Source organism: Acanthisitta chloris, unplaced genomic scaffold, assembly GCF_000695815.1.
Source record: "Acanthisitta chloris isolate BGI_N310 unplaced genomic scaffold, ASM69581v1 scaffold6010, whole genome shotgun sequence".
NCBI lineage: Eukaryota > Metazoa > Chordata > Aves > Passeriformes > Acanthisittidae > Acanthisitta > Acanthisitta chloris.
Window position 1 is genome coordinate 13184 of NW_008652134.1, and position 25689 is coordinate 38872.

At 44.0% G+C, this 25689-nt stretch overlaps 1 protein-coding gene across 1 annotated transcript in view; it reads right to left on the minus strand.

The window, feature by feature from the left end:
- Positions 1-552: 552 nt before the first annotated feature.
- The window catches only part of LEPR (leptin receptor), a 28781-nt gene continuing 3644 nt past the window's right edge, over positions 553-25689 (minus strand). The window contains 17 exon segments of the mRNA XM_009076008.1: positions 553-1341; positions 3524-3599; positions 4208-4310; positions 4689-4784; positions 5708-5827; positions 5830-5883; positions 6785-7001; positions 7917-7999; positions 8083-8242; positions 8970-9118; positions 10433-10632; positions 13547-13664; positions 13836-14132; positions 16410-16554; positions 17156-17298; positions 19786-19991; positions 25412-25529. Of these exon segments, the coding sequence (XP_009074256.1) occupies positions 553-1341; positions 3524-3599; positions 4208-4310; positions 4689-4784; positions 5708-5827; positions 5830-5883; positions 6785-7001; positions 7917-7999; positions 8083-8242; positions 8970-9118; positions 10433-10632; positions 13547-13664; positions 13836-14132; positions 16410-16554; positions 17156-17298; positions 19786-19991; positions 25412-25529 (3074 nt within the window).

The window sequence follows — 25689 nt, forward strand, 5'->3', positions numbered from 1 at the left end:
GGCGTGTTTGGGAATCTCCACACCAAGGCCTGAGGAAGCCATGACTCCTCCACCTCTCCCAGTTGGAGGAAGAGCCTCTTGTCACGCACTGATGACACCAGGAAGGTGCTACCATGCTCTATTTGCAGACAAGCAATGTGGTGGCCCTGTATGGCAGCCATAGCCTTGCCCTGGGGATAGATATATCATGAGCCTCAGCACCAACTCTGCTGGGTCTCATCCAACTCTCTCACCTCAACATCTATGGCACCAAGTCCCATTTCAAGTGCAGTTCTTCACTGGGGAGCTTGGACTTCTCCCTCTTGGTGTTAGTACCACCAACAGCTAACCTGGCAGCAGAGGCTAGTTTGGACACATCTCTAAAATCAGGCCCCATGTTTGAAAATCGGGTCGAGGAATGGAATTTCTTCCTCCTAAAATCCTGGCACTCACTTACAGAGCCAGTTTCCAACTCCAAAAGAGGTGAGCTCCTGGAGGCAGTCAGAAGAGAGAAAAATGGGAATGCATGGACCTAAAGAAACATTAAGAGTGTCCAATTATGGTGTGATGATGTTAGTTGTTCTCTGTGGCCTCCTGCCCCTTGGCAGCAGCCAACTGGAACTGAGGCACATATGGCACTGTGGCTTTAGACTTGAGGCTGCTTTGGATAAACTCTTTGACGTTCCTTGGTGTGTGCTGAAGAACTCCCACATCCATGACCAGATCCCTTGTGTGGAACTGACAGAGCACCCCAGAACTCTCTGTTAGAAAAATGTCCTTCTCCCCTTTTTCCAGCGCTGTTACCCCAAGGTAGTACAGGCTGCGCTCAGGACTAGCTGTAGAGGCATCTTCATGGTCAGAAGGCTCTGAAAATCCATCTGAAGAGATGAGGGACAGAGTCTTGCTGGGCTGCCTGGCAGGGAGCATCAGAAAGGCTCCATCTCCTACCTCCCAGGTGCTACCTGAGAAGGCACCTAACTCTGAAGGATCTTCCACTAAGAAGCACCTACTAAAACACCTCCTTGGATTCATCTTCTGCTGGAAGAGCTCACTGGATCTGGAGTTACCCATGACAGTTGCGTATTTGAGGTCACACCGTGCCATGATTTCTCCACTGCTGTGGCCATCAGAGCTCTCAGAGAAGCTGCTGCTATTGCCCTGACTGCTGGGGCAAGCAGAACCTTGGCCTGAGTCCTGAGGGTCTGTAAACATGGAATCCATCCCTAGAAGATCTTGGGTGTCTTCTTTGTTCAAGGCTTTGATGACACTGATGTCTTCCAGCACTACCTCGGCTTCCAGGAGAAGTGGCTCAAAGGACATTGCTTCAGGGTGCTTGATAAAAAGATGCTCCAAAGCTTCAGGCTAGGAGAGAAGAGATATTGTTTAACAGGTTTAATTCAGCACCAATCTCCTGATTTTACGGATCACAGCACCCAACACCCAAGTCCATGCCCAGGGCACTCGCAGGACCCTGGAGTTGTGCCACATCCAGTTTATACCTTGATTTTAAGAGTATAGAGTCAAAAAACCTCTGCAACACATTTTCTCAATGTATTGAATAATTTCTATGTCAACTGAAATCACTTTCTGTACTAGGACGGTATTAGTCAGGGTCAAATTCAGCCTTTCCATAGTATTTTTGGAGCATTCCCATCTAAGTCGCATCTGTATGTTTGAATTGGGTGAAGAGCAACACCTTAACTGGGAGAAATGTTGGATTTACTACCTAATACATACACATGCAAACTATACACTAGGATGAGCTGACAGCAACACCAGAGAGAGCTACGAAGGGAAATTCCCTTGGAAAACATTTATTTCCCAGTGAATTCAGGACAAAACAGATGAAAACCAGGTTTTGTGTACACTAACAAACCATGTTTTCCAGCAGGGAAGCTGCCAAAACCATGAGGAACATGTCAAAATACTTGGAGTAGTGGCAATTACAGCATAGAGTGTACAACTTGTGTATCTTGGGCTCTACTCAGTCTAGACTCACCGCTGGTGACACCTGGGCCTGACAGAGCTGATTCCTAATGGCTTTGGGACTTGTCCCTCACAAGTCCATCACATTCCCACTCTGAAATTAACAGGAAGCTTTTGAACAACCCAAGTCCCATGTTTCCTCCAGGCAGCTGGCTTATCCCAAATGGAGAAGGGTGATTAGACACTGGAATGTGCTGCCCAGGGAGGTGTTAGAGTCACTATCCCCGGAGCTGTTTAAGGAGAGACTGGATGTGGCACTCAGTGCCATGGTCTAGTTGACATGGTGGTGTTAGGTCATGAGTTGGACTTGATGATCTCAGAGGTCTTTTCCAGCAGGATTTGGGCCTAAAGACACCATCTCAAAGGGTGTTTTGTGGCCTTGGACACTCCTGGAGAGAGTGAGATATGTGGTTTCAGTGCAGCTAATGTTCAGCCACGTTTTCCAGCAGGATTAGCATGGAAGATGTTCTCTGATGCAGAACAACCTGTCAGAGATCATGTTAAACTTCCATTTCTTTCATCCTTTCCTGCATCATTTTCCCCCCATTAATTATGGAACACAGTACAGGAATATGGAGCAGTGTCACCCTCTTTTCCTCCTTAAAACTTCATCCACTTTAATCACTGATTTCAGCTCTATGGGTCAGTGAAGATTATCATTCCCAACACGCTAAATCAAATATACATGTTGGATTTAGCAACTCCATCAAAATCAGATTTCCTTGAGGATTTCTGCCTTGTATTTTTCAAGCACAGATCTAATGTCAAAGATTGTGGGCAGTAACACAGCACTTGCTCCTTGGTTTTGTGAGGGTATTTTAGATCTTTGACAGAGATTGGTTATATTTAGACATCTCAGGATTGTAGCTGTGCTTTCTCACATCTAACTATTAACGGAAAAATCTTGGAACAACACAGTCCAGGATGCCTGGGAGCTGGCTCAATGGTAGGGCCGGCAGTGACCATGATTAGACTTCAAAGAATGTCCATTCACTGATTAAATGAAATGAAATGAAATAAAAAAATGAGGAAAGAAACCTCCACTGGGAATGTAAATTAACCCCCTGGAAAATCCTCTGCCCCTAGATGCTCTTGTAGAACTACCAAGCCTGAATTTGGAGTATTATCTCAGCCATGAGACACTGGGACCAGGAGAAACTTTGCTGGTGCAAACTGAGGTGCATAAACCTCACACCTATGGGCTTTTACAACTGATTTATTCATTGCCTTAAAATTTATACACTCAGAAGAAGTGTTTTATGTGTTCCTGGCCCATTTCCAGCTCTTGGCTCCATTGCCAAATCCAGAGGCTTCAAGTTTTTTCCTTCAGTAATCCAGGCAGGATCTGGATTAACTCTCAGGTAGAACTCAGTCCTGAGCTCACAACCCTCAGGCAGAGCTCACACAACCCTCAGGCAGAGCTCAGCACCCTCAGGCAGAGCTCAGCACTCTCAGGCAGAGCTCAGCCTTGAGCTCATAATCCTCAGGTAGAGTTCATGCAACCTTCATGTAGATCTCAGCCCTGAGCTCACAGCAGCATCACCAGGGAAATACACACCTGCTGGAAATTAACTCCTTGTGCCCATGAGCAGTTCTTGGGGTTAGGAACCTCCTCCCAAAGCAGCTTCTTCATTCTGAAATGTCAGGGAAATGCTGGAGTTGGTAGTGTTCTCATAGGGGCTGTACCATACAGAAAAGGGACCTCTGCAATTTGATTTATCCAGAGCATTATTGCAATGAAATAATCAGTTTAGGTATTAGAAATGGGCAAAACCTAATGTAAAAATTAAAGAAAAGTGACTTATCATGTTCAGGAGAATATCAAAGGTACAGTCTGTGCTGAATGACCCCAACCCAGCAGAGCCTAATGGGGCTCCAAGAGAGCTGCAGAGGGATTTGGGAGAAGGGCCTGGAGGGACAGGACACAGGGAAAGGCTTCTCACTGCCAGAGGGCTGGGATGGATGGGATATTGGGAATAAATTCCTCCCTATGAGGTGCAGAGGCACTGGCACGGGTTGCCCAGAGCAGCTGTGGCTGCTCCATCCCTGGGAGTGTTCCAGGCCAGGTTGGATGGGGCTTGGAGCAACCTGGGCTAGTGGAAGGTGTCCCTGCCCAGAAAACAAGATGATCTTTAAGGTCCTTCCAACCCAAACTAGTCTGGGATTGTGTGAAGCCTGCTCAGTAGACTGGTAGCAGCTAAGCTGCACCACCAGGGCCTTCAAATGACAATGACCAAAGTACCTTTGTTGTGAAACCAGCAATGCTCCAAGTAACAGAACTGAGCTTGAAATAACAACTGGCACAACCATGTAAAGGCTGGAATTACTCTCACTTTCAAATCCACCTGGAAATAAAGGAGTTCAGCTATTAATGCAGCAAACTAATTTGGCTGTGAACAAAGAGTTTGCAACAGGGAAATAAGACAGAGTAGAAGCAACAGCTTAAATGGGAAAAAAGAACCCCTTGGTGAATGATTTTAGTGTCCATCAACAAACCTTTGCCTCAAGAATAAATAGGCAAAAAGGAAGGAAGTATTGTAAACAGTTATTCTGTCCCTCACTCAACTCATCCCATGGAGAGTTTTCAATGAAAGCTACTGAATCACTCTTTATAGAGCATTAGAATTACTTTATTACTGATAAAACAGAGATTTCTGCACTTAAAGGTCACTTTTACAGGCTGCTGTTTCATACACAACACAGAGAGAGATCCTGTCAGTCACCTTTGCTGAACTGATCAGTTGCTGTGGACTTGCCAACTCCTCCAGCAAACACAGGGGAGAGCCTGAACTGGTACTTCTCAACCAGGATAAAGTGATCTGGAGAGAGGAAATCGGAGGGAAAATTCAGGGGGAGTCCAAACTGTTAGCCAGTGTTTAAACAGTTCCCTGCACAGAGGCTCTGGTCACAGACCACAGTTCAGATCAGCCAATAACTGAATTCATTTTTTATAGATACTTAATTATCACAGGATTAAAACTATTAACCCATACTGGATAATCCAGCATTATTCTGTCATGGAATTAACACTTTATGGAGCTATGGTAATAATCTCTAAGATTAAAACCTAAATGCAAATGAAAAGCACATGTTAACTTAGCTAATTCTTCTTAGGAGATGAGAAGGTTGTGTGGAGACCTCAGAGCAACTTGCCAGGATCTGAAGGGGCTCCAGGGAAGCTACAGAGGGACTCTGTGTTAGGAACTGCAGTGACAGGACAAGGAGCAATAATGGGGATAAATCGAAAGAAGGAAATTTAGACTAGATATTAGGCAGAAGTTTTTCCTGTGAGGGTGATGAGACATTGGCACAGGTTGCCCAGGGAGGCTGTGGCTGCCCCAACCCTGGCAGTGTTCAAAGCCAGGTTGGATGAAGCCTTCAGCAACCTGTTCTGGTGGGAGGTGTCCCTGCCCAGGGCAGAGAGTTGGGACTGGATGATCTCTAAGCTCCATTCCAACCCCTTAATATTTTACGATACTATGATAATTAGCTCCTGTACTCAATATTTTAGGACTAATTTTGTTGCATTGCCCAAATATGAACACAGTCCTGAGATTCACTCTTTGTTAACCTAACTACTAGTGCAACAGTCAATGCTCTAATGATCATCATACATTGCTCTATTGGTCCAAACCATGCAGAGACATTAGATATAGAGAGAGGGGAAAGGGGCCCAAGAACTCAGCAACACAACATTGTTCTGTCCCATAACAATTCACGTCACTGCCAAGTGCTCACTCACCATAAATGTAATATTTACTCAAATGTGGAGGGATTTGCACCCATTTCAGCTCCTCTTCTCTGTTCAGGTTCTTCCACTCAATAACAAAGGCTGTTAGCACATAGCTTTGAGGGGAAAGAGCAAGCCAAGACAGGTGCCGTTCACTAGGTAAGCACTTAGGGACCTCACGGCATTCACTGAGGGAACAGGAGGGATTGACACACTATAAACCACACACGAGTCAAGGTTATAGCACTTTGCCACTTAGTAAATTATCTTCTGTCTAATATAGCCTAATTTTTAGTTCACATCAGCAAACAAATGTCTCTCTAAGCCACCAAAGCCACAAACCATCCCCAGTTCACTAGGTAAGCACTTAGGGACCTCACGGCATTCACTGAGGGAACAGGAGGGATTGACACACTATAAACCACACACGAGTCAAGGTTATAGCACTTTGCCACTTAGTAAATTATCTTCTGTCTAATATAGCCTAATTTTTAGTTCACATCAGCAAACAAATGTCTCTCTAAGCCACCAAAGCCACAAACCATCCCCAACACTTTCGGACAGGCAGCAAATATCCTGATTGCCAGATGCACGTCCTTAATTATCCTTAGCCAAACCATTAACAGCTACTGAACTGTCAAAAGTAAAGCAGAGTGAAGCCAAATCCAGGAATTGCTGCTCAGGAAGTCAAGTCAAACCTCTGGGAACTCTGGAGCCCATCAGGTGAGCAGCCAGGGAAATGCAACCATATTTCATTGTGGAGACAACAAAACACTCCCCACAGGAGTGTTGGGTGTTCCCAAGACAGTGCAGATGAAAGACTGGTTCTGCAGTAGAATTCTCTTCTCATTCAGTTAATTACTTGATGTTATGTTAGTGGAGGGAAATTAGCCCAGAGACAGATAGCTCTTCCCAACCCAAAGATCAGTGGGATGTTCATGGAATGGGAATTTCATTCTTCAAACAGCTCTGTTGGTGCTGAGTGTATCACCACACAACATTCATTGTTCTAACAGAGGGAATTTTATGACTTGTCCAAGAGCATCAGAAGGATTCCTAGCAGTTTCCACATCTCCAAATGGTTCTTACCTGTGCTCATCTGCTGTGAGAGAGTTAAATTGAAGTTAACTGAAGAAACTCCAATGGAATTCATGGCTAAAACTGTGATGGTGTGTGTGTCCTCCATCCATGGAAATGACCAGGTGGTGCCATGGTCAACATAGTCTGCCCAGGAGGTGTTTCCTGATGTCTGGTGCCTGATGATGTATTGGCTCACACTGCACAACGAGCGGTTCTTCATCAGTGGCTGTGGTGAACACGGGTAATAATTAATTCCCCAGTCTTGGAATTCCAAAGCAAAGGTTGTTTGGGAAGCTTCAGTGGTAAGAAACATGACCCAATAGAGACATTCTCTAGCCTGGCTCCTGTCCTTTTAGCCAAGGAGTCCACATAAAGACTTCATTCCTTGTGCCCCTCTCTCAGAGCTGACACCCCCTCTCTTCCCAACAAACAGAATGCAGGAGGACAATGAAATCCAAACTTCCAGACTCTGCAGTATTTCCCTTTTTACATCAGCATTTTTCAGGACAGGTGTTTGCACACTGGACATGGGCAAACAGGAGTGAGCAGGCACTGAGGGACTCTTCCCCTCTGTCTCACAAAAACCTTTGAACACAAAGAAGGACAAACCATGTCCCATTGCATCCCAGCATTACAACCAGGATCTACCACTAGCCTCTAGGATTAGAAGCATGAACACACAAAAAAAATCATGGAATCATGGAATCTCCTGAGTTGGAAGGGATCCACAAGGATCACCCAGTCCAAGTCTCACCCCTGCACAGGACACCCCAACAATCCACCCTGTGCCTGAGAGCATTGGCCAAACACTCCCTGAGCTCTGTCAGACTTGGGGCAGTGACCACTGCCCTGGGGAGCTGTTCCAGTGCTCAAACACCCTCTGGGGAAAGAATCTCTTCCTAATATCCAAGCTAAACCTCTCCTAACACAATTTCAGGCCACTCCCTTGGGTCCTGCTCCTGGTCACAGAGAGAAGAGGTCAGTGCTTAGCCCTCCCCTGCACAAGGCAGATCCCAACTCCCATAAGCAGTGACTGCCCGAGTTTGCCTCTCAGGGAAGCATGTGCTTGCCATACACCCTTTTTGGCATTTCTCCCTAGTTTTTTGATCCAAATCAAAGACCAAAATGTCTCTGCTCTCACCTTCCACAGGAGAGTCACATTTCTCTGCCTCCTGGCTGGATCTTCAGTGACAACTCTCCAAAACTCAGGGCCTTGCAAGGGAGCTGTAGGATAATAGATTTAGAGGATCAGTGCTACAGTTCAGTGTGCAAATGACCATCCAGATTGCTTCTGAGGACACACTCACCACTGATGTCCTGCACAAGTGTTCTGGCTGAGCTGCTCCAATCACTCCATGTCCTGGATCCACGTGGCTCCCTGCAGCGCACCTGGACAATGTATTCCACACAGAGCTGCTCAACTGGTATCACAGCTGAGCTGGTTGGGGACTGGGGCACCTCATAAAGCTGCGACACAAGCCAAAAAATTCAAAAGAAAAACAAAAAGCTGTTTAGGTGTCTCCCAGAGTCAAAATTCCTCAAAAATAACACAATGAGGAAGTGTAGTCAGTAATATTATTATTAGATAGTCACAGTATGTTACAGGGTTGGAATGGAGCTTAGAGTTCATCCAGTCCCATCCCCTGCCCTGAGCTTTGGATGAAGCTCAAGGCTTCATCCAAACTGGCTTTGAACACTGCCAGGGTTGGGGCAGCCACAGCCTCCCTGGGCAACCTGTGCCAGTGTCTCACCACCCTCACAGGGAACAATTCCTTCCCAATATCCCATCTGGGTTTCCCTCTGTCAGTGGGAAGCCATTCCCTGTGTTGTGTCCCTCCAAGCCATTGTCCCAAGTCCCTCTGCAGCTCTCTTGGAGCTCCTTTAGGCACTGGAAGGGGCTCTGAGGTCTCCCTGAGCTTCTCTTCTCCAGGCTGAACATCTCCAGCTCTCAGCCTTTCACAGTGTCATAGATTGTTAAGGGTTTTGAATTGAGCTTAGAGATCATCCAGCCCCAACCCCTGCCCTGGGCAGGGACATCTCCCACCAGACCAGGCTGTTCAAGGCAAGGCTTTAGCTGGCTTTGAACACTGCCAGGATTGGGGCATACCTGTGATTTATTCCATGCCACAAAACCCAGTTAACACACTAACACTGCAATGATTCCTGCTCCAATCCAGATCCAAACAGACAGTACCTGCCATGGAATGTCTTCCCTGCTCACTGCATACTGAATCTGGAATTGCAGATCCCTGTTGGTGAAGATGGGGTTTGTCCAGCTCACATTCAGCATCCCAACATTCCTGGTCAGTTCTGCTCCAACGTTGGAGGGGGGAAGAGGCTTTACTGGAAAATTGAAAGGGAAAACATGACTGTAATTCTGCACTGACATCTCTCATTAAATCCTGTGATCATGGATTGCTTTTTTCCTTGGCTTGGGGGTGGCAGGTAACATGTTGTGGCCTCTGCTATTCCAAGGAAAGCAGGACTGGGCTGGAAACCGAGGATTCCATGGCTTCAGTGCATTTCATTTTCATTTAAAGCACAAAAGATTATATTGGTGCTGACACCTGGCACCTGCCCTGGGACAGACAGCAAAAGAGAGAGCCTGGAAGCAGGTTTAGAGGTTTAGGTTGGATATTAGGGAAACTTTCTTCATGGAAAGTGTGGTCAGACATTGCAACAGGCTGCCCAGGGCAGTGGTGAAGTCACCATCCCTGGAGGGATTTAACAGCCAATGTGGATGTGGCCCTTGGGGGCATGAGGCTGCCCAGGGCAGTGGTGAAGTCACCATCCCTGGAGGGATTTAACAGCCAATGTGGATGTGGCACTTGGGGACATGGTTAGTGGTGGCCTTGGCAGTGCTGGGGGATGGTTGGACTCAATGGGCTCAGAGGGATTTTCCAACCTGAATGGTTCCATGATTCTAATGGAGTGCTGAAAGCAGCAGCACACCTTGGCAGAACAAGCTTCCTATAAAGGATTGTCAGAGAATCACAGACACAATCAATCAGGCTGGAAAAGATCTCTAAGATCTTGTCCAAGTCCAACCTATAACTTTATGCAGTGGTGAATGGAAATGTAAAGCTTTTATTATACTCTTGGGAAATTCCACCCAAGTGGAGCTTCTCCACCAGAATGAGACGTTTATTGCATGTAGCACCTCTGGTTCAAATGTCTTGATTGCTCTCACATATTTTTACACGTGTATTCAAGAACCCTCAGCTCCAAGTCCAGGAGCAGCTAATAATTTGTTCTTTGCAGTGTTTGAAAAGCCTCTTGTTTTTATACAGGTTTAAGTCCTGTGTGTGCCACAAAACAAACTTGGCACAGGCATGGAGGAGCATGAACAGTCCCAGCAGGTTTAAATGAATATATAAAGGTGTAAATAATGCATATAATCAAAACATAAACCTAACTGAAGACAAATTAGCTCTGAAAAATGATTCATTTTACAGGTATTAACTGCAGTTACAACATGCTGCTGTCAGTGAATGGAAATAACATTGGCTCCAAAGTCTTTTCAAAGACTATTCAAAGCTCTTATGGTTTTATGCTGTTTCCACAATCTGATTTACAAAAAAATGCTGTGAAAAAGCACTTTATCAACACCATCTAAGGCCTGAAACCCAAGGTCACAAGGGAAGGATCTCCACCTACCCACATCTGCTGGAATGACACAGGTTGGTGAGGATTCAAGCGTTCCTAAGAAGTGCTTCAACTCTATCCACATGGTGTATCCAGATAAAAGGAAAATAGGCTGAAATGTGCACTCATAGGTGTGATTCTTCTGGAAATGGCATTCCTTCACCTCTGAGTTTGGAGATGGACTTGGCAAGTCAGAGCAATAGATTTGGCTCCTTAAAAGACAAGAAAACCCACAGTTAAATCAACTTTAAGCTGCTCATGGCAGCAGGAAAAGAGAAGTCTGGAGGTAATTAAACAGTGTCACTGGAATCATCATAGTTTTTGATTATTATTTGGACATATCCTGAATGGATAAATAGGTCTGCAGTGTCACTCCTCAAAGCTTTGGCTCTTTGCCTGGAAAAAAGCAGGACATGAAGGCTCCCCCCAGTGCAGAATGTTTTGATAAGAGGCTAAGGACAAGAAAGAACAGGTACAGCAAGAGAGACAGCTCCAAACACTCATCAATCATGTCACTTGATAGCAATAAACACAGCAAGGCACATCTCCTGCCAAGAGTTTACTCCAGCCAGGAATTTCTTCCAAAAGACCAACTGGCATCCAGGGGAAAGCTGCCACACAGAGCAATCAGACAAGTCCAAGAGGTCTCCAGGAGACAGAAATCCCATAAAATTATCAGTCCTGGGGGGTGCTGTTACAATCACACATCCAGTCAGTATCACACCTGGCAACAGAAGAGAGGAGACCTGGATTGTGGATAAAATGACTCTGGATGACTTAGTGGAGATGGAAAGCTTTGGAATTTCTTCTTATTTCTGCTAAGCTTGTGCACAGCTCAGACCTGTGGTGAGAGGGGCCAGAGAGGGTGTTAGTTACTCAGCTGAACCACAAAAGTTACACTCAGCTGACTCTCCTCTTCCTGTCCACACTGATTAAACTGGTGCCTTGTGCCTTGGAGGTTTAGCTTGGCATTCCCTGTTCCCACAGGATGATCCTTCCAGAGCTGTTTCTGTTGGCAGCAGAGGAAGATGTAGTAACAACCTAACCCAAACAAAGCCTCAACAGCCAAGCAATCACACACTGCACTGCAGTGCTGCAGTTCTGCTCCAAAATGTAACAGCAGCAGTAACTCATAACTTCATTTTTCCTCTTTCATCTCTTACTAGGAACAAACAACCAGAAGAAAGAACAAAGAGGAGGATCACAATCAGCACCAGCATCTGGGAAGCATTTACAGTTGGTATTGAAGTCACTGTTTGATCTAGGAGGAACACTAACAAATGTGCAGATTATCACCTCCAGCTAGAAAATAACATTCTCAAGACAGGGAAAAAGTGGGAATAACACCCATGGCAAGAGCAGCATGGGGTTTATTTCCAGGACACTCATTATATTAATATTTGTGAAGACAGTTGAAACAAAACCTATCACAGCACTCAGCCAGGCACTAATCCTGCCCTCAATGCCTCCACTGGAAATTTCAAGCATTGCCCTTTAGTCCAAAAAGCCCTGAGACATGTTCACCTGGGTCCTAGGATAGTTCAGAACTTCAGTTCACCTCCAACAGAGAAGACATTCTGCTTTTCCAAAGAATTAGGTCCTCAGGGCTGATGGAGGTTATTTGCCAACATTTCTTCATATCCAGTCCAGGACAGCAGTAAAACTAGAGATATTTTACCCCAGGAAGGGTTGTCTGTCTGTCTGTCTGTCTTGTTTATATAAAGGCTGAAGTGGTTCTAGGAAACTCTTAAGCTCAATCTATCAGTGCCTTGCAACCTTGTCTGGTGGAAGGTGTCCCTGCCCATGGCAGGGGGTGGAATGAGATGAGCTTTAAGGTCCTTCCAACCCAAACCAGTCTGGGATTCTCTGAATTGCTGTAGCCAAAGGTGCTACTTCATAAAGGAATATTCCCTTCATGAACTGAGATTTGATTCTCTAAGCAAGATTTTTTTTGCATCTGGAATGAATTTATTTCATACCTATATGTTTATCTGTTGTATATAGAAAAAAAGATACAGAATTATAGCAAAGTCAAAGATGGAATGGAGACTCCAAGAGGTCTCAAGGACTTGAGATCTCTTGAGGTCTCCAGAGATACCTCAGTCTCAGAGCAGGATTAAAGTCAAATCACAGAATCACAGAATCTCCTGAGTCGGAAGGACCCACAAGGATCATCCTGTCCAAGTCCAAGTCCTGCACAGGATACCCCAACAATCCACCCTGTGCCTGAGAGCATTGGCCAAACACTCCTTGAGCTCTGGCAGGTTTGACATGATGACCCTGGGGAGCTGTTCCACTGGATGTTAAATTCAAATGGAACAGCTCAGGGTCCTGTCCAGTTGGGACCTGAGAGTCTCCAAGGGCAGAGATTCTACAGCCCTTCTGTGCCACTGCTCCAGTGCTCAGATACTCGCTGTGAATGGGCCTTTTCCTTATTTCCTTACTGTCTGTAGAGGAGCAAATATAATAATTTCCATAGCTGTTCCAAGCAAACTGTCCAGCCTGGAGAAGAGAAGGTTGTGTGGAGACCTCATAGCACCTTCCAGGAGCTGCAGAGGGACTCTGTGTTAGGAGCTGCAGTGACAGGGCAAGGAGGAATGGGGATAAATTGAAAGAGGGAAATTTAGATTAGATATCAGGAAGAAGATTTTGCTTGAGGGTGGTGAGACACTGGCACAGGTTGCCCAGGGAAGCTGTGGCTGCCCCAACCCTGGCAGTGTTCACAGCCAGGTTGGATAAATCTTTGAGCAACCTGCTCTGGTGGGAGGTGTCCCTGCCCAGGGCAGGGGGTGGGGCTGGATGATCTCTATGCTCTGTTCCAACCCCTTAACATTCTATAATTCTATGATCTATGGTTCCCTTCCTGCACATGCAGTTGTCCCTCTGGAGTTCCAGTTGGGAATAATCTACCTTTCAGAAACTGTAATTTTAAAATTACAGTTATTATCATAGAATCGTCAAGGCTAGAAGAGACCTCCAAGACCATCAATTCCAACCATTAAGCAAATATACTGCTATATAAGAAATGATAATAAATAATGATCAATTTATTCAGAATTCTTTGCTGCAAGAGTATTTTGAGCAAAGATTTTCAGTCATAAAGAGGGAAGTAAAAGCTCTGCTTACCTGTAGTATCTTAACTGCAAGGAAGACCCCAACAGCAATGTGTTGGGGTTTGCAGACCATCTGCAAGTCATTTTGGTTAAGTATCCATCAGTTTCACAAGTGATATTAATATTCATGTCTATTTGAAACACATAGAAAGCTTATTAATAAAGATAAAGTGATTTATACAAACAACATGTTGCAAGTCATAACTGGTCAATGAAAGCTAAGTGGAGTTTTACATGGAAATATTCCAACCTTGCCATTAAAATGCCCCAAAATGAGAATTGAAAATCATCTGGAATCTTACCTACTACATATAATTCAGCGTATCTAGGATGACATTCCCTATTTTGGTGACAACAGTACAATGTGTTATAGAAGAAAGTTCCTCTAGGTTTGGTTGCTTTCAAGTTGAAAAGAGTAACTTTGCTTACGCGATCGCTCACAAGGGTATAGTGACTTGCTGGGATTTCCTCGGCTAAGTTCAGCCACCAAACAACCTCCTTGGATGCTACAGTCTTGCTTTGGTGTTTATAGATGCACTGAAAGGAAGTGTTAGAGCCAACACTGGTCAGGAGCTTGGGAGGGAAGTACAGGACTTCAGCTGCACAGAAGGGAAAGAAAGGGGGAAAATATATTGAGTTAGAAACTCAACCAAAGCAACATAAAGGCTTTTGTCAATTAATAGTGATAATCATCATCAGAAGAAGAGGAACAAGAAGAGAAACAAGAAGAGAAACAAGAAGAAGAAGAAGATCAAGAACAAGAAGAGGAACAATAGGAACAAGAACAAATTTAAATTTTATTATTACATTATAATCATCATCCAATTGTATTTCTAACTTTCCTACTTATTAATCACTATCAACAACTACAGGGCAGAGGGGCAGGACCTGAGCCTTGGATTGTTTCCCTCCATACATGATGTTTCTCAGTTCTGACAACAATAAACCCCAATATCTCCAGGCAAACCTGAATTAAAAGAGCAGAATATAACTGGAAGACACAGTGACAGCACAAGGAAAACAGGATAAAATGAACCAGTATTTCCAGGAATTGCTATTCCTGCTCCTACCAAAGTCAGCAATACATTAATGTCCCAAAACCTGTTTTCCAGGCTTAGTAGTGTAACTAGAATCATAGAATTTAGGGATTGGAATGGAGCTTAGAAATCACCCAGTCCCGACCCCCTGTCCTGGGCAGGGACACCTCCCACCAGAACAGGCTGCTCAAGGCTTTAGCCAACCTGGCTTGGAACACTGCCAGGGTTGGGGCAGCCACAGCCTCCCTGGGCAACCTGTGCCAGTGTCTCACCACGCTTCTTCTCACATCCAACCTAGACTTTCCCTGCTTCAGTTTGAACCCATTACCCCTTGTCCTGTCACTGCAGCTCCTAACCAAGAGTCATCCCTCTCCAACTCCCCTGGAGCCCCTTCAGATATTGAAAAGCTGCTCTGAGGTCTCCACACAGTCTTCTCTTCTCCAGGCTGAACAGCCACAACTCCCTCAGCCTGTCCTCATAGGGAAGATGCTCCAGTGCTCTTATCAGCTTTGTGGCCTCCTCTGGACTTGCTCCAACAGTTCCATGTCCTCCTTATGTTGAGGACATCAGAACTGTGTGTAGTATTCCAGGTGGGTCTCACAAGAGCAGAGTAGAGGGGAAGAATCACCTCCTTTGACCTGCTGTCCATACTTCCTTTGATGTAGCCCAGGATTCCACTGGTTTTCTGAGCTTCCAGTTCACACTGCAGCTCATGGTGAGTTCTTATCCAATAAACACCAAACTGTAGCAGTGATACAGGAAGGAATTCACTAGGCAGAAAGACCCTGAATTTAGCAAGGGTGCAAACATGCATAAACTCAAGCTCCATCACTCAGGAAAGCTCCAGGTCTCACTTTTAAATCCATTCTTCTCAAGGCACTCTTAAACCTTGTCTGAAAATATCAATGTATGGATGTGTGAGAGAAAGAAAATGTGTATTTACCTCCAAAAATTCTCAAATATATACATACATGTATGTGCACACTCACTTTTTTATAATTTATATTTATTTATTTAGTTATTTAGACATAAATCCAAGGGACTAAGGGCCAGTTAGGCCTCTAGGCCTATAATCAGGCAACCTGTGTTTCATACTTTATTGCCATGAAGGCAATTGTGTCAGGTTTTAGGTTTATTTCATGTTTTTCTCAGTTTTCTTGGAAGAAAAGCTCCTTTTCCAAAGTTTAGTACTTGGTTTAAGCACACACATTATGCTATCATGCTGTACCAGGTGTCCATATGAGAGTTCAGGTAAAGCACTAGGATTGGATATAATGGTTCAGAGGATACTTGGGACAGCACAAACCAAACTATTTCCAGCTAATCCTAAACAGAACATGGCAAAATGCAATACAAAACGATCAGAAACTCAGTTTGTGCACAGGGCTCAGCACGACACAGGGATGGACTAGGTTAAATGTGTATTTGTGTGTGTTTAGTTCAGCTGCAAAGCCTAAACTAGGAGTGAGAGAAAGCTGAAGGAGAAAAATCTTGCACTGAGTAGAGGTTCAGCACTGCCAAGTGTCTTTTGGAGTGGAAAAACTCTTAGAAAAAGAGCTTTCTCTGGGTCTGGCAGGTGCTGGGTGAGCAAGGCACAGCCAAAGAGGTGTCTGGAGCAGGTGGTTCAGTCTGCATGTGTCATCCTGAGCTCTCAAAGCAAGTCTTGTGCTGAGCAAAGAGCCTCAGGCAACATCAGACAAGGAGGGAACAGAAGGGGAAAGAATTTCCACAGCCCATCCTATACTCCCTGGATAGCACTTGCTCTCAAATACTCATTCCATAAATCCAAACAGGGAAATCAGTCCTGTTCCAAAAGACTTCCGAGTGCAGGAGACCTACCTCCCAAACTGAGATCATATGCTGTGCTCCAGTCACTCCAGAACCCTGGACCAGGGTCTCTCCTGCACCTCACTTGTACCAAGCATGAAGAATCAAGAAGAGCATTGTCAATGGCCATAGATGTTTCTAGAGCAACTTGAAGCATCTGTTGGATTATCACAAGCCATTATTGTTGCATAATGGAAGAGGAAAAAAGAAAGAGACAGGGGGAACCAAAATAGCCTAGAGAGCAGTTTTTAGGTAGAAAAAAAAAAAAACTTTCTTTACATTGACTGTAAATTTGGTAATGTTAGAAGTTGCATAACTCTGTGGAAAATGAGTTATTTCATTATGAATTGCTAATTAACAGCTGCTTTATATTCCAGAGCCAGTTGGGTGGTAGAAACAGCAATAATAAAAGTCATAAATATTGAACAGATACACATATATCATGGAATTTGGGTGTTGCTGAAAGGAAAAGGCTTTGCCTTTAGTCTTCACAGGATCTAGGATTTCATCCAAGGAGAAAGGAGGCAGTTTGTTTGTAAGACCAAACAGGAGATGGGTCTTTCATCAGTTTACAGAGTGAAGTCCAGCTTTCCCAGCTCGGGAGAAACCAGTGTGCCATGTCCAGCTCCACCACACCAGTCCTGCTTCTCAACCCACCAGAGCCACTGCCTGGACATGAAAGATGGTGAGAAATCCTGGGAGAGCCCCACAGACCTGCAGGGCTCCATGGTGAATCCAGGCACATAGAAATGCCTCACCTGCCACCCACTGGGCTCTGAGCTTGCAGAGATCCTCACTTGATACTGCAGCGGGAATGGCAGCACAGGCTCAGCCCAGCAGATCCTCACTTGCCCTCCGTCTGTCATTTCCAGGTGCAGGTTCATGGGAGGTTCAGGCTTCACTGGAGACAAATTAATGGACAGATTTAGCCCTAACTCATTGCCTGTGACTGATGGTTTTACTGAGGAACAATTCTCTTTCACACCTTCTCTTGCAACTCTGTTCAACAGCTGCTCTGCAGCTTTTATATGACAGTGATGTCATGTAATGTGAGTGCAAAAGTCCAGCCCAGCACTGTTACACAGTCAGCTATCAAGAAATGCTGCTCGACCTGAGGTTTGTCTTAAATCTACATGAATTTCTTGCCTTGGGCCGTTCCCAGTAACCAAGTACTGACTGACCTGTCTGGCTGAAAAGAGGGAATGTGTCAGAGAGGGATGGGAGTGCTGAGCAAATCAATTTGCTCCTTAGGAGACAGGAGATAATGTCCTCACGTTGTACACAAGGATTATTTTTTTCCCCTGAAAGTGCTCAAATCCAGGTTGGATAAAGCCCTGAGCACCATGGTCTGGTGGGAGACGTCCCTGCCCATGGCAGGGGGTTGGCACTGGATGGTCTCTAAGGTCCATTCCAATCCCTTAACATTCCATTAAATTATGAACGGCTGAGAGCTGGGGGTGTTCAGCCTGGGGAAGAGAAGGATCCAGGGAGACCTTAGAGTCCCTTCCAGTGCCTAAAGGGGCTCCAAGAAAGATGCAGAGGGACTTTGGAGAAGGGTCTGGAGGGACAGGACAAGGGGGAATGTCTTCCCACTGCCAGAGGGAATCCCAGATGAAATGTTAGGAAGGAATTCTTCCCTGTGAGGGTGGTGAGGCACTGGCACAGGTTGCCCAGGGAGGCTGTGGCTGCCCCAACCCTGGCAGTGTTCAAAGCCAGGTTGGATAAAATCTTGAGCAACCTGCTCTGGTGGGAGGTGTCCCTGCCCAGGGCAGGGGGTTGGGGCTGGATGATCTCTAAGCTCCATTCCAACCCCTTAACATACTATGATTGCTAAGTATTCCCCATTCTTCCACAGAGATTATGGCTATGAGAGAAGATCTCCAGAAAACCTACCTTAGGGCAAAGTACAAGTTGAGGTTTTAGAAATTTCCACACGGATGAAGAGCACTAGCACTGCCTTGAGAGATAAATGGATGGGCAATGGAGAATGATCAGTGGGATTACATTCATGCTTCCTGGGACAAAGGCAAGGAATTCAGACCTTTTTGCCTGTTTCTGAGAGCTTTTCACATCAGAAACAATGACTTTTGGCTGGCCTTGTCCTCACAGCTCTGAGTTGCTCCCAGGCAAGAGTGAAATCCTGTTACAAACCACTGCAGTTAAACAGCATGTGTAAAAGCTGAAGAGAAAACAGTCCAAGGGGTTTGAGCTGTGTTCCCTTTGAGTTCCATGTGCACTGGGTGTCCAGCCCTCCAAGGTGTCTCCTTTAAGTGGAATCTCACTCAGCTATACCCCAAACCTGTTGTTATTTTCAGTATAAATCCACTGCACTAAGTCAGATCTTATCTAATTATTACTTATAACCCATCCCAGAACAATTAACTTAATGAAGCCCAGCAGGGAGTGACTTGGGAAGAGGCAGAACAAGTCAGTGGCTTTTCCATCACAGCCTGATGACTCAGCTCCCACTTTCTGCACACAGAAGATGATGGTTGTTCTGATACCACCTGCTCTCCTATAACCAAATAACCCACAAGTATTCATAGTTTTCACTTTCAACAGTAGTTGAATTGAGCTAAATCTTGGCACAACACATACTAATATGATGCAGTTTTAAACCATACTTCACTAAGCAGAACTAACTCATCATGTTATTTGAAACACTGGCAGAACTGAGTTTGAATGTTTAATTGTTTCCTGGAGCATCATTTAAAAGCAGCAGGGAAAATGCAACTTCAAACTAGCCCACCCAGAGATTTTTAACTGGTTCTGTCTGCAAAACACATCAGTGAGAAAGAAGGTTATAAAATTCTCTCAGTTTTTAGGTTAATAAGAAGTTTATGAAACTCCTCACAGCTGTCAGAGCTTTTGCCTTTAGGAAATTTGCCTAAAAACTGCAATAACTTCTAGCAACACATATTAAGTTCAGAATGTCAGTGTAGTTTTATCTTGATCAAATTCAGGGGAATGTTGTCCAGCTGGTATTGGATGTGTAAGGAAGAAGTATCAGGACAAAGATGCTTAGAGAAAGAGGTGGTTTATATGTTAAGTTACTTTAGGAGCAGCTATTTTCCCCCCTCGCTTTGTAATTTAAGTCCTCAGCAACACAGATAAGCTTCACTACAGCCCCAGGCTCAGAGAGGTCCTGATTAGAAAGGAGAGAACTAGAAATAACTATATTGACTGCACCAGAGCCCAGACAAGCATTAGGCAGTGAGTAATGTCTCCAGCACCAGAAAGACTTTTCCTTGTCCTGTCTGTGCTTTCCATCTCCAGGGGTGACACTGCTACTGTTCTCCAGTAGAATCACAGACTCATCAAGGTTGCAAGAGAACTCTAATCATCAAGTCCAACCATTAATATGATTTGAAATATAGGTCCTACTTACCTATGTCAATGGGCTTGACTGACATCAAAGGTGACCACAGAGGTGTTGCACTAACCACCATCTTCAGCCACATGAGGTAAGTGTGGTTGAGTCTCAGAGAAGGCACAAGGCACTCACATGTGTCATTGTCACTGCAGTGACACTCAGCAACCCTCAGAGGCTCCTTGAGAGAGGCTGTGGGTACATCTCCCACTGACAGTTCTGATCTACAAGGGAAAAACAAACCACAACAAAACACTATTTTTGCCAATACTTCAACATAGATCTATATCTCAATCACTCTGTCTATATGGATAAGGTTTATTTACCAAATGAATACAATTAATTAATGAAAAAGGCAAAAAACCCAGGCAGAAATTGTAACCAATTGCTTTCACTTTGCTGTTTCTCCCTTTTTTAAATGGTTTCCAAGCAAAGTAAATTAAGATAATTTCACGGAAAGTATTCCTAAAGTTTAGCTTAAAAGCAAATGTGCTACAGCACTAGGTGAAACCTGTAGTTCAGTCAGGCTTAGCTCCTGGTTCCTGGAGGTCACTACAACTAGATCCTTCTTAGGCACACAAAGTTTACCTTCCAGTGGACAATTGGCAGCTCTTTGCCACCTCCACAGAGTGGATGTTCTAATTCCTAATCCTGAGGCACTAAAATGGAAACAATTTGATATTCCTTCCATCTTCTGTTACAATTAACCATTACGGGTAATATTATAAACATGGAATTGTTTTGGTTGGAAGGGACCATAAAGCTCATCTTAGGCACACAAAGTTTACCTTCCAGTGGACAATTGGCAGCTCTTTGCCACCTCCACAGAGTGGATGTTCTAATTCCTAATCCTGAGGCACTAAAATGGAAACAATTTGATATTCCTTCCATCTTCTGTTACAATTAACCATTACGGGTAATATTATAAACATGGAATTGTTTTGGTTGGAAGGGACCATAAAGCTCATCTCATCCCACCCCACCCCCTGGACCAGCAGTTTCCAAAGTATTCTTTGTTCTCATTTCTGCTTCACAGATATTCTCCAGGCTCTTCCAAGCACAGATCCTGCAGGTATCCAGTGGCACAGACCTCCCCAAGGTAAGGAATTCAATAGTCTGAATACTTTGTGGCCAAACCTCTCACAGTAGCAATGCCAAGACAAATCCTTACAGTAAGAACCATTCTGGATTTTCTCCTGCTTTTGACATTTCATCCTTAAAAAAAAAAAAAAAAAAAAAAACACAACAAAAAACAAAAAAAAAAACCCAACAAAAACCCCAACTTCTGTTTCAAACTGTTCCAAAGTAATTTTGGAACTCTTTCTGTACAGTAAAGGGTTTTGTTGTACTAATTCAGAGAAAGAAATTGAAGTTCACAGAATAAAAACCTTTCAGTGCATATTTTACATAGTTTGATGCTTGGCATGACTCATTGGAACACTTGAATTCAGGGAGTTCAGAGAAGTCTGTGGTGGAGGAGGAGAAAGGACAAGATTTTGTGCTTTTTTTGGGTGTTTTTAGTCCAGTTTGTACCTTTATTTGACTGCAGAGCACAGGAGAACTGGGTATGATTCACTGATTCCATTACCAAACTCTGTCCTACTTAAAAGGAAAAGGTCAAAAACTGAGGAGAATTATGGATTGTGGGGAAAGGCACAGGCAAAGCACAGACTGGGAGAGACTCAGGGGAACCCATGAGGTGCAATCATGGATCTCCTCAGGCCAGGGCCTCACTCCCCTCATCCATCACTGACCAACACACACACTGTGCAACCACCTTGGATTTAGGATACTCTGGAGGTGCTAACACATGGATTTTCAGTAACACAGCCTCTGTGCTCTGCAGTAACAACAGCTCTGCAGCTTCATATGAAGATGTTAGTGCTTAAACCAGTCAATACTGACTGATATATCAATACTGACATTCCTGAAAGAATTTTTACCAGGACTTCAGGACACAAGAATTATGCTGATGGTGCCTGGCAGACACGGAGCTTTCAAATGACTTGGAATCATTTAGGTTTCAGACTTGTGGCTCCACCTCTTTCTCCTGAATTTCCTTTCAAAGGCTTCACAGAATTCTCTTTTAAGTTTTCCTGCTTTCACTGCTGCTCACAGGTTTTATTGGTCTCATAAAAAGCCACAACCAATCCATAAGAATGTAGTTTTTTCATCAAAGTGTCTTTGATCTGATCTATCTGGAAAGAAATTAGCACCACATCACCCCCTAAGCATTCCTAATAATTATGGCAATTTTTAACCATCCAAATGAGCTTATTTGCACCCGAGACACCTGTGTACAGTGGGGAAATGCTCTCCTTGATATGCTACTGACTCATAAACCTCACAGGTTCAAGAGAGGTTACTGCTCTCTTTCAGTTGAATAAGAGGGAAAATTTGGGGGAAACTTATAACACATCAGCTATTAAAAATGGAGTTTTCCTCTCAGACTTGGAGCACATAAATCCTGGTTCACAAGCACTTCTCATCACACCACAGAGATCAGATCTATACCAGATCCAAAGGGGGGAAAAGAAGAAGGGGGGAAAAGAAAGAGCAAGGGCTTAAAAAATATAGGAGCATGTACTATGCCCACAGTCAGTTTCACAGTGCTGACTTGGTGGAATTGGAGGGATTTTTCTTAGCACAGAGAAGGAAGTACCAGATAGGTAATGGCAGCTAAGCATATGGATTTGTGTGAATGGATTACCAGAGCCCATCTCTGAGAATCCACAGAATATGAGAGAACTGGACTGTAGTTTTAATGACTGGCAGAGAAGAGAGGGATAACACACAAGGACAAAGTCCTTTGCCCTAACCATGGCAGTGTTCAAAGTGAGGTTGGATAAAGCCTTGAGCAGTCTGGTCTGGTGGGAGGTGTCACTGCCCAGGGCAGGGGGTGGGACTGGATAAACTCTAAGCTCCATTCCAATCCCTTAACATTCAATGATTTAACATGGCTTTCAGCTGGAAGAATGGGACTAAAGTATAGGACAACGCAGAAGAGGGAGAAAAATAAAGTACAGCATGCCATGAACCACAGAAGTAATTAACATTGCAGCAATGGCATGTGCCCAAGGCTTGGTTTCTCCTCCACTCCAAACCCTGTCACAGACAGTTCTTTTAGTCACCTAACACCTCCCAAATGGTTTATATTTTGCTGCACAATTCACCCCAACTTCAGAAAGTGATGTGACACATTAATCTGTGGCCCCACGGTAGAATTTTAGGCTTTAAATTGGACATTGCAAAATGTCTTTGTTTCATGTATATATAAAATTTAGATATATATAATATTTGTTTCATATATAATCAATTTGTTGCAATTGGAATTCCAAACTGAAAAAAAATAGGTCTAAATTATTTTGGGAAGAAATATTAGAGGAATTGCAGTTATCTATAAGGAAAAGTGCATCCCATGCAAGTAGAAGGAAATAGGGTCATCATTTTAACTCTGGTGTCAGTATTGCTACATATTGGGTCTGTGCAAGCACTAACTTTATTAGGGACTGATGGAATACAGCTGTCTGGGGTTCTAAGGATATTCCATAATGATAATCCACTGTGTTTGAGATATAGTAGCTCTAGAAAATTACTTCCTTGAACAACCTGCCACATTAAACTGCAGGATCTGATGGCTCATGGGAGGGTAAATCTCTGGGTGGATAAGGCCAATGCACAACTGATGCACTCAGGCACCAGACATGAGGCAAATGATTTAAATCAGCATGATTTAACCCTAAAAGCCATAGGAGCCTAGTCCCAGAGCTCAAGGAGAGCCTTATGGGTACCTCAAACAAGGCAGAAATATGAATTCACCCTATACATCACCATGTGCTGATAGAGCAGATGACAATCAGTGCTCAAAATGAAACTGGGAGCTCTCATCTGTGTCACTCTGACAGGGCAAGGGATTTCAGCTCATGGAATTAATCACCGGGGTTTGCAGCATTCCTAGAATACAGACGGCTGGAAAGATCAGTTGATTTTAGTAGGCAATTAACCTAAATTGTTTGATTAAGCTTTGGGATAACCTTCCCTCTCCCAAAGCTGTGCTGCTAGGGGAGGGAAAACCCCATCCCCACCCTTGCTGAGCCTCTCACAGAACACTGTCCTGGTTTGTTCTGCCCAAACCATTTCAATTCCATCTGATATAATTTCCAAGCAGGAAAACTTGGGATATGTAAATAAGAGGCTACTTTAATGCTGGAAAAAATAAAAGGTGTGGAGGACTTCAGCTTTTATGTCGTAGATTCCTTTAGGTCATTCTTTTTGTGCCTTGCCAGTCCTACATGTGAGACTCCTGGCTTGGTCTCCAGACTCCCAGGGAGAAACACATGCCAGGAATACATATTTTTAAAAACTGGGAATGTTTTCAAGGTATTTTGGCTCATGTGAATAAAATGCTAAGGTATCAGCAAGCCAACAGGGAAAGCTGTCACCTTATCAAAGCCTGAAAGGCTTTGCTAGCTGTTCCCCCAGAACACAAGGAGCCTGACAGAAAAATTGGGATATGGAATCTGGAGAGTGAAATCAGCTCTCCAGTGTCAGAGATTGCTCTGGATATCACCTGTGCAGCAAAGAGGAGTCAAATAGAGAACCCTGGTGAGTCCACAGGACCTGTTCTAAACTGCATGGCACTTACTGAATTCTCTTCATGACACAAATCACCTCTTCATCCCAGCTGGGATTCCAATCTGTTCTTCCATGGATGTTAAGCATGCCAGAAAAATTCAATGCAGAGATTACTGCACTAGGATTACTGGCAAAGATTATCCTATTGCAGTTGGGACTGGATGGAACAGAGGCAAAGTCAGACCTAATTCCCCCACAAATGGGAGAAATTATCCATGGAATGGTATTTCAGGAATCAAAGTCATGAGGAACACTGGGAATGAGTACCCACTCCAAATGGGATTTCAGCTTTAAAGTATTATGTCAACTAAACAACCAGATTTATTCCTGGTTATACACTTGCTTTCTCCCCTGACTACAGGGGTGATTTGTGGAAGGGGATATGTGGATGTTTAACAAGTCATCACCCGTAAATCCAGCTAATTCCACTATTTTTTACCCTGTTTCCTAAGGAAATTCAGTCTGTATGTTTATATAATTCCTTCCAAGCTATCAGTAGCCCAGAAAAAACAGTGAGGTTTCAGAACTGGGATCAAACATCTTTTTAGAACCAAATCAGACAAGACCTGTTCACCTCCAGCCAGAACAATTCCATCTATCACCATTCCAAGGAATATTTACCACAGTGATGGTGTCTCTTAGAGATCAGAGCAGCATTTGGCACTGCACTACATGTTAAGCACCATAATTACTTCAAGAGAGAGAACATTATGGTGAGAAAGTGGTAAAAGGCAGAACCAAGGCAGCAACAAAGGCACTTTAACAGGTCAGCACTGATTTCATTAAGGCATTTTAAGAAACATGGAAAATTCCAACCATTTCTCATTCAGAAACACAAACTTTCCATATTGTCCCAGATTCCTTTTAGACAAAACAAAGGTGTATAAGACACCACCTGCTCTGAAAGATAAAATTTCTACCATGCTCCACTCTGGAATGTTGATGTTTTGGGAATTGCTTCCAGATTTCCAATGCCAACAGTGCCAAATTTAACAGAGTCTGCACTTACACAGCATATAAAAGATTAACCTTCACATCATCTCTCAAGTCCACCTTCAAACCCCACAGGTTACAAACCAACAGGTCCAGCTTGCCTTTAATCCAACATTCCATGGTCCAGTTTGAATCTGAACAAAAGAAAGGGATTCAATATTCCTGGATTAAATTAAAACAAAGTAAAGAGGATAAATTCAGTATAAAATTCACTCACAAAGAGAGGACAAGTAAGAGATACACATGAAGGTGAGGCTGCACCATGAGTGTGGAAATGTTTGGGAATAATTCCTG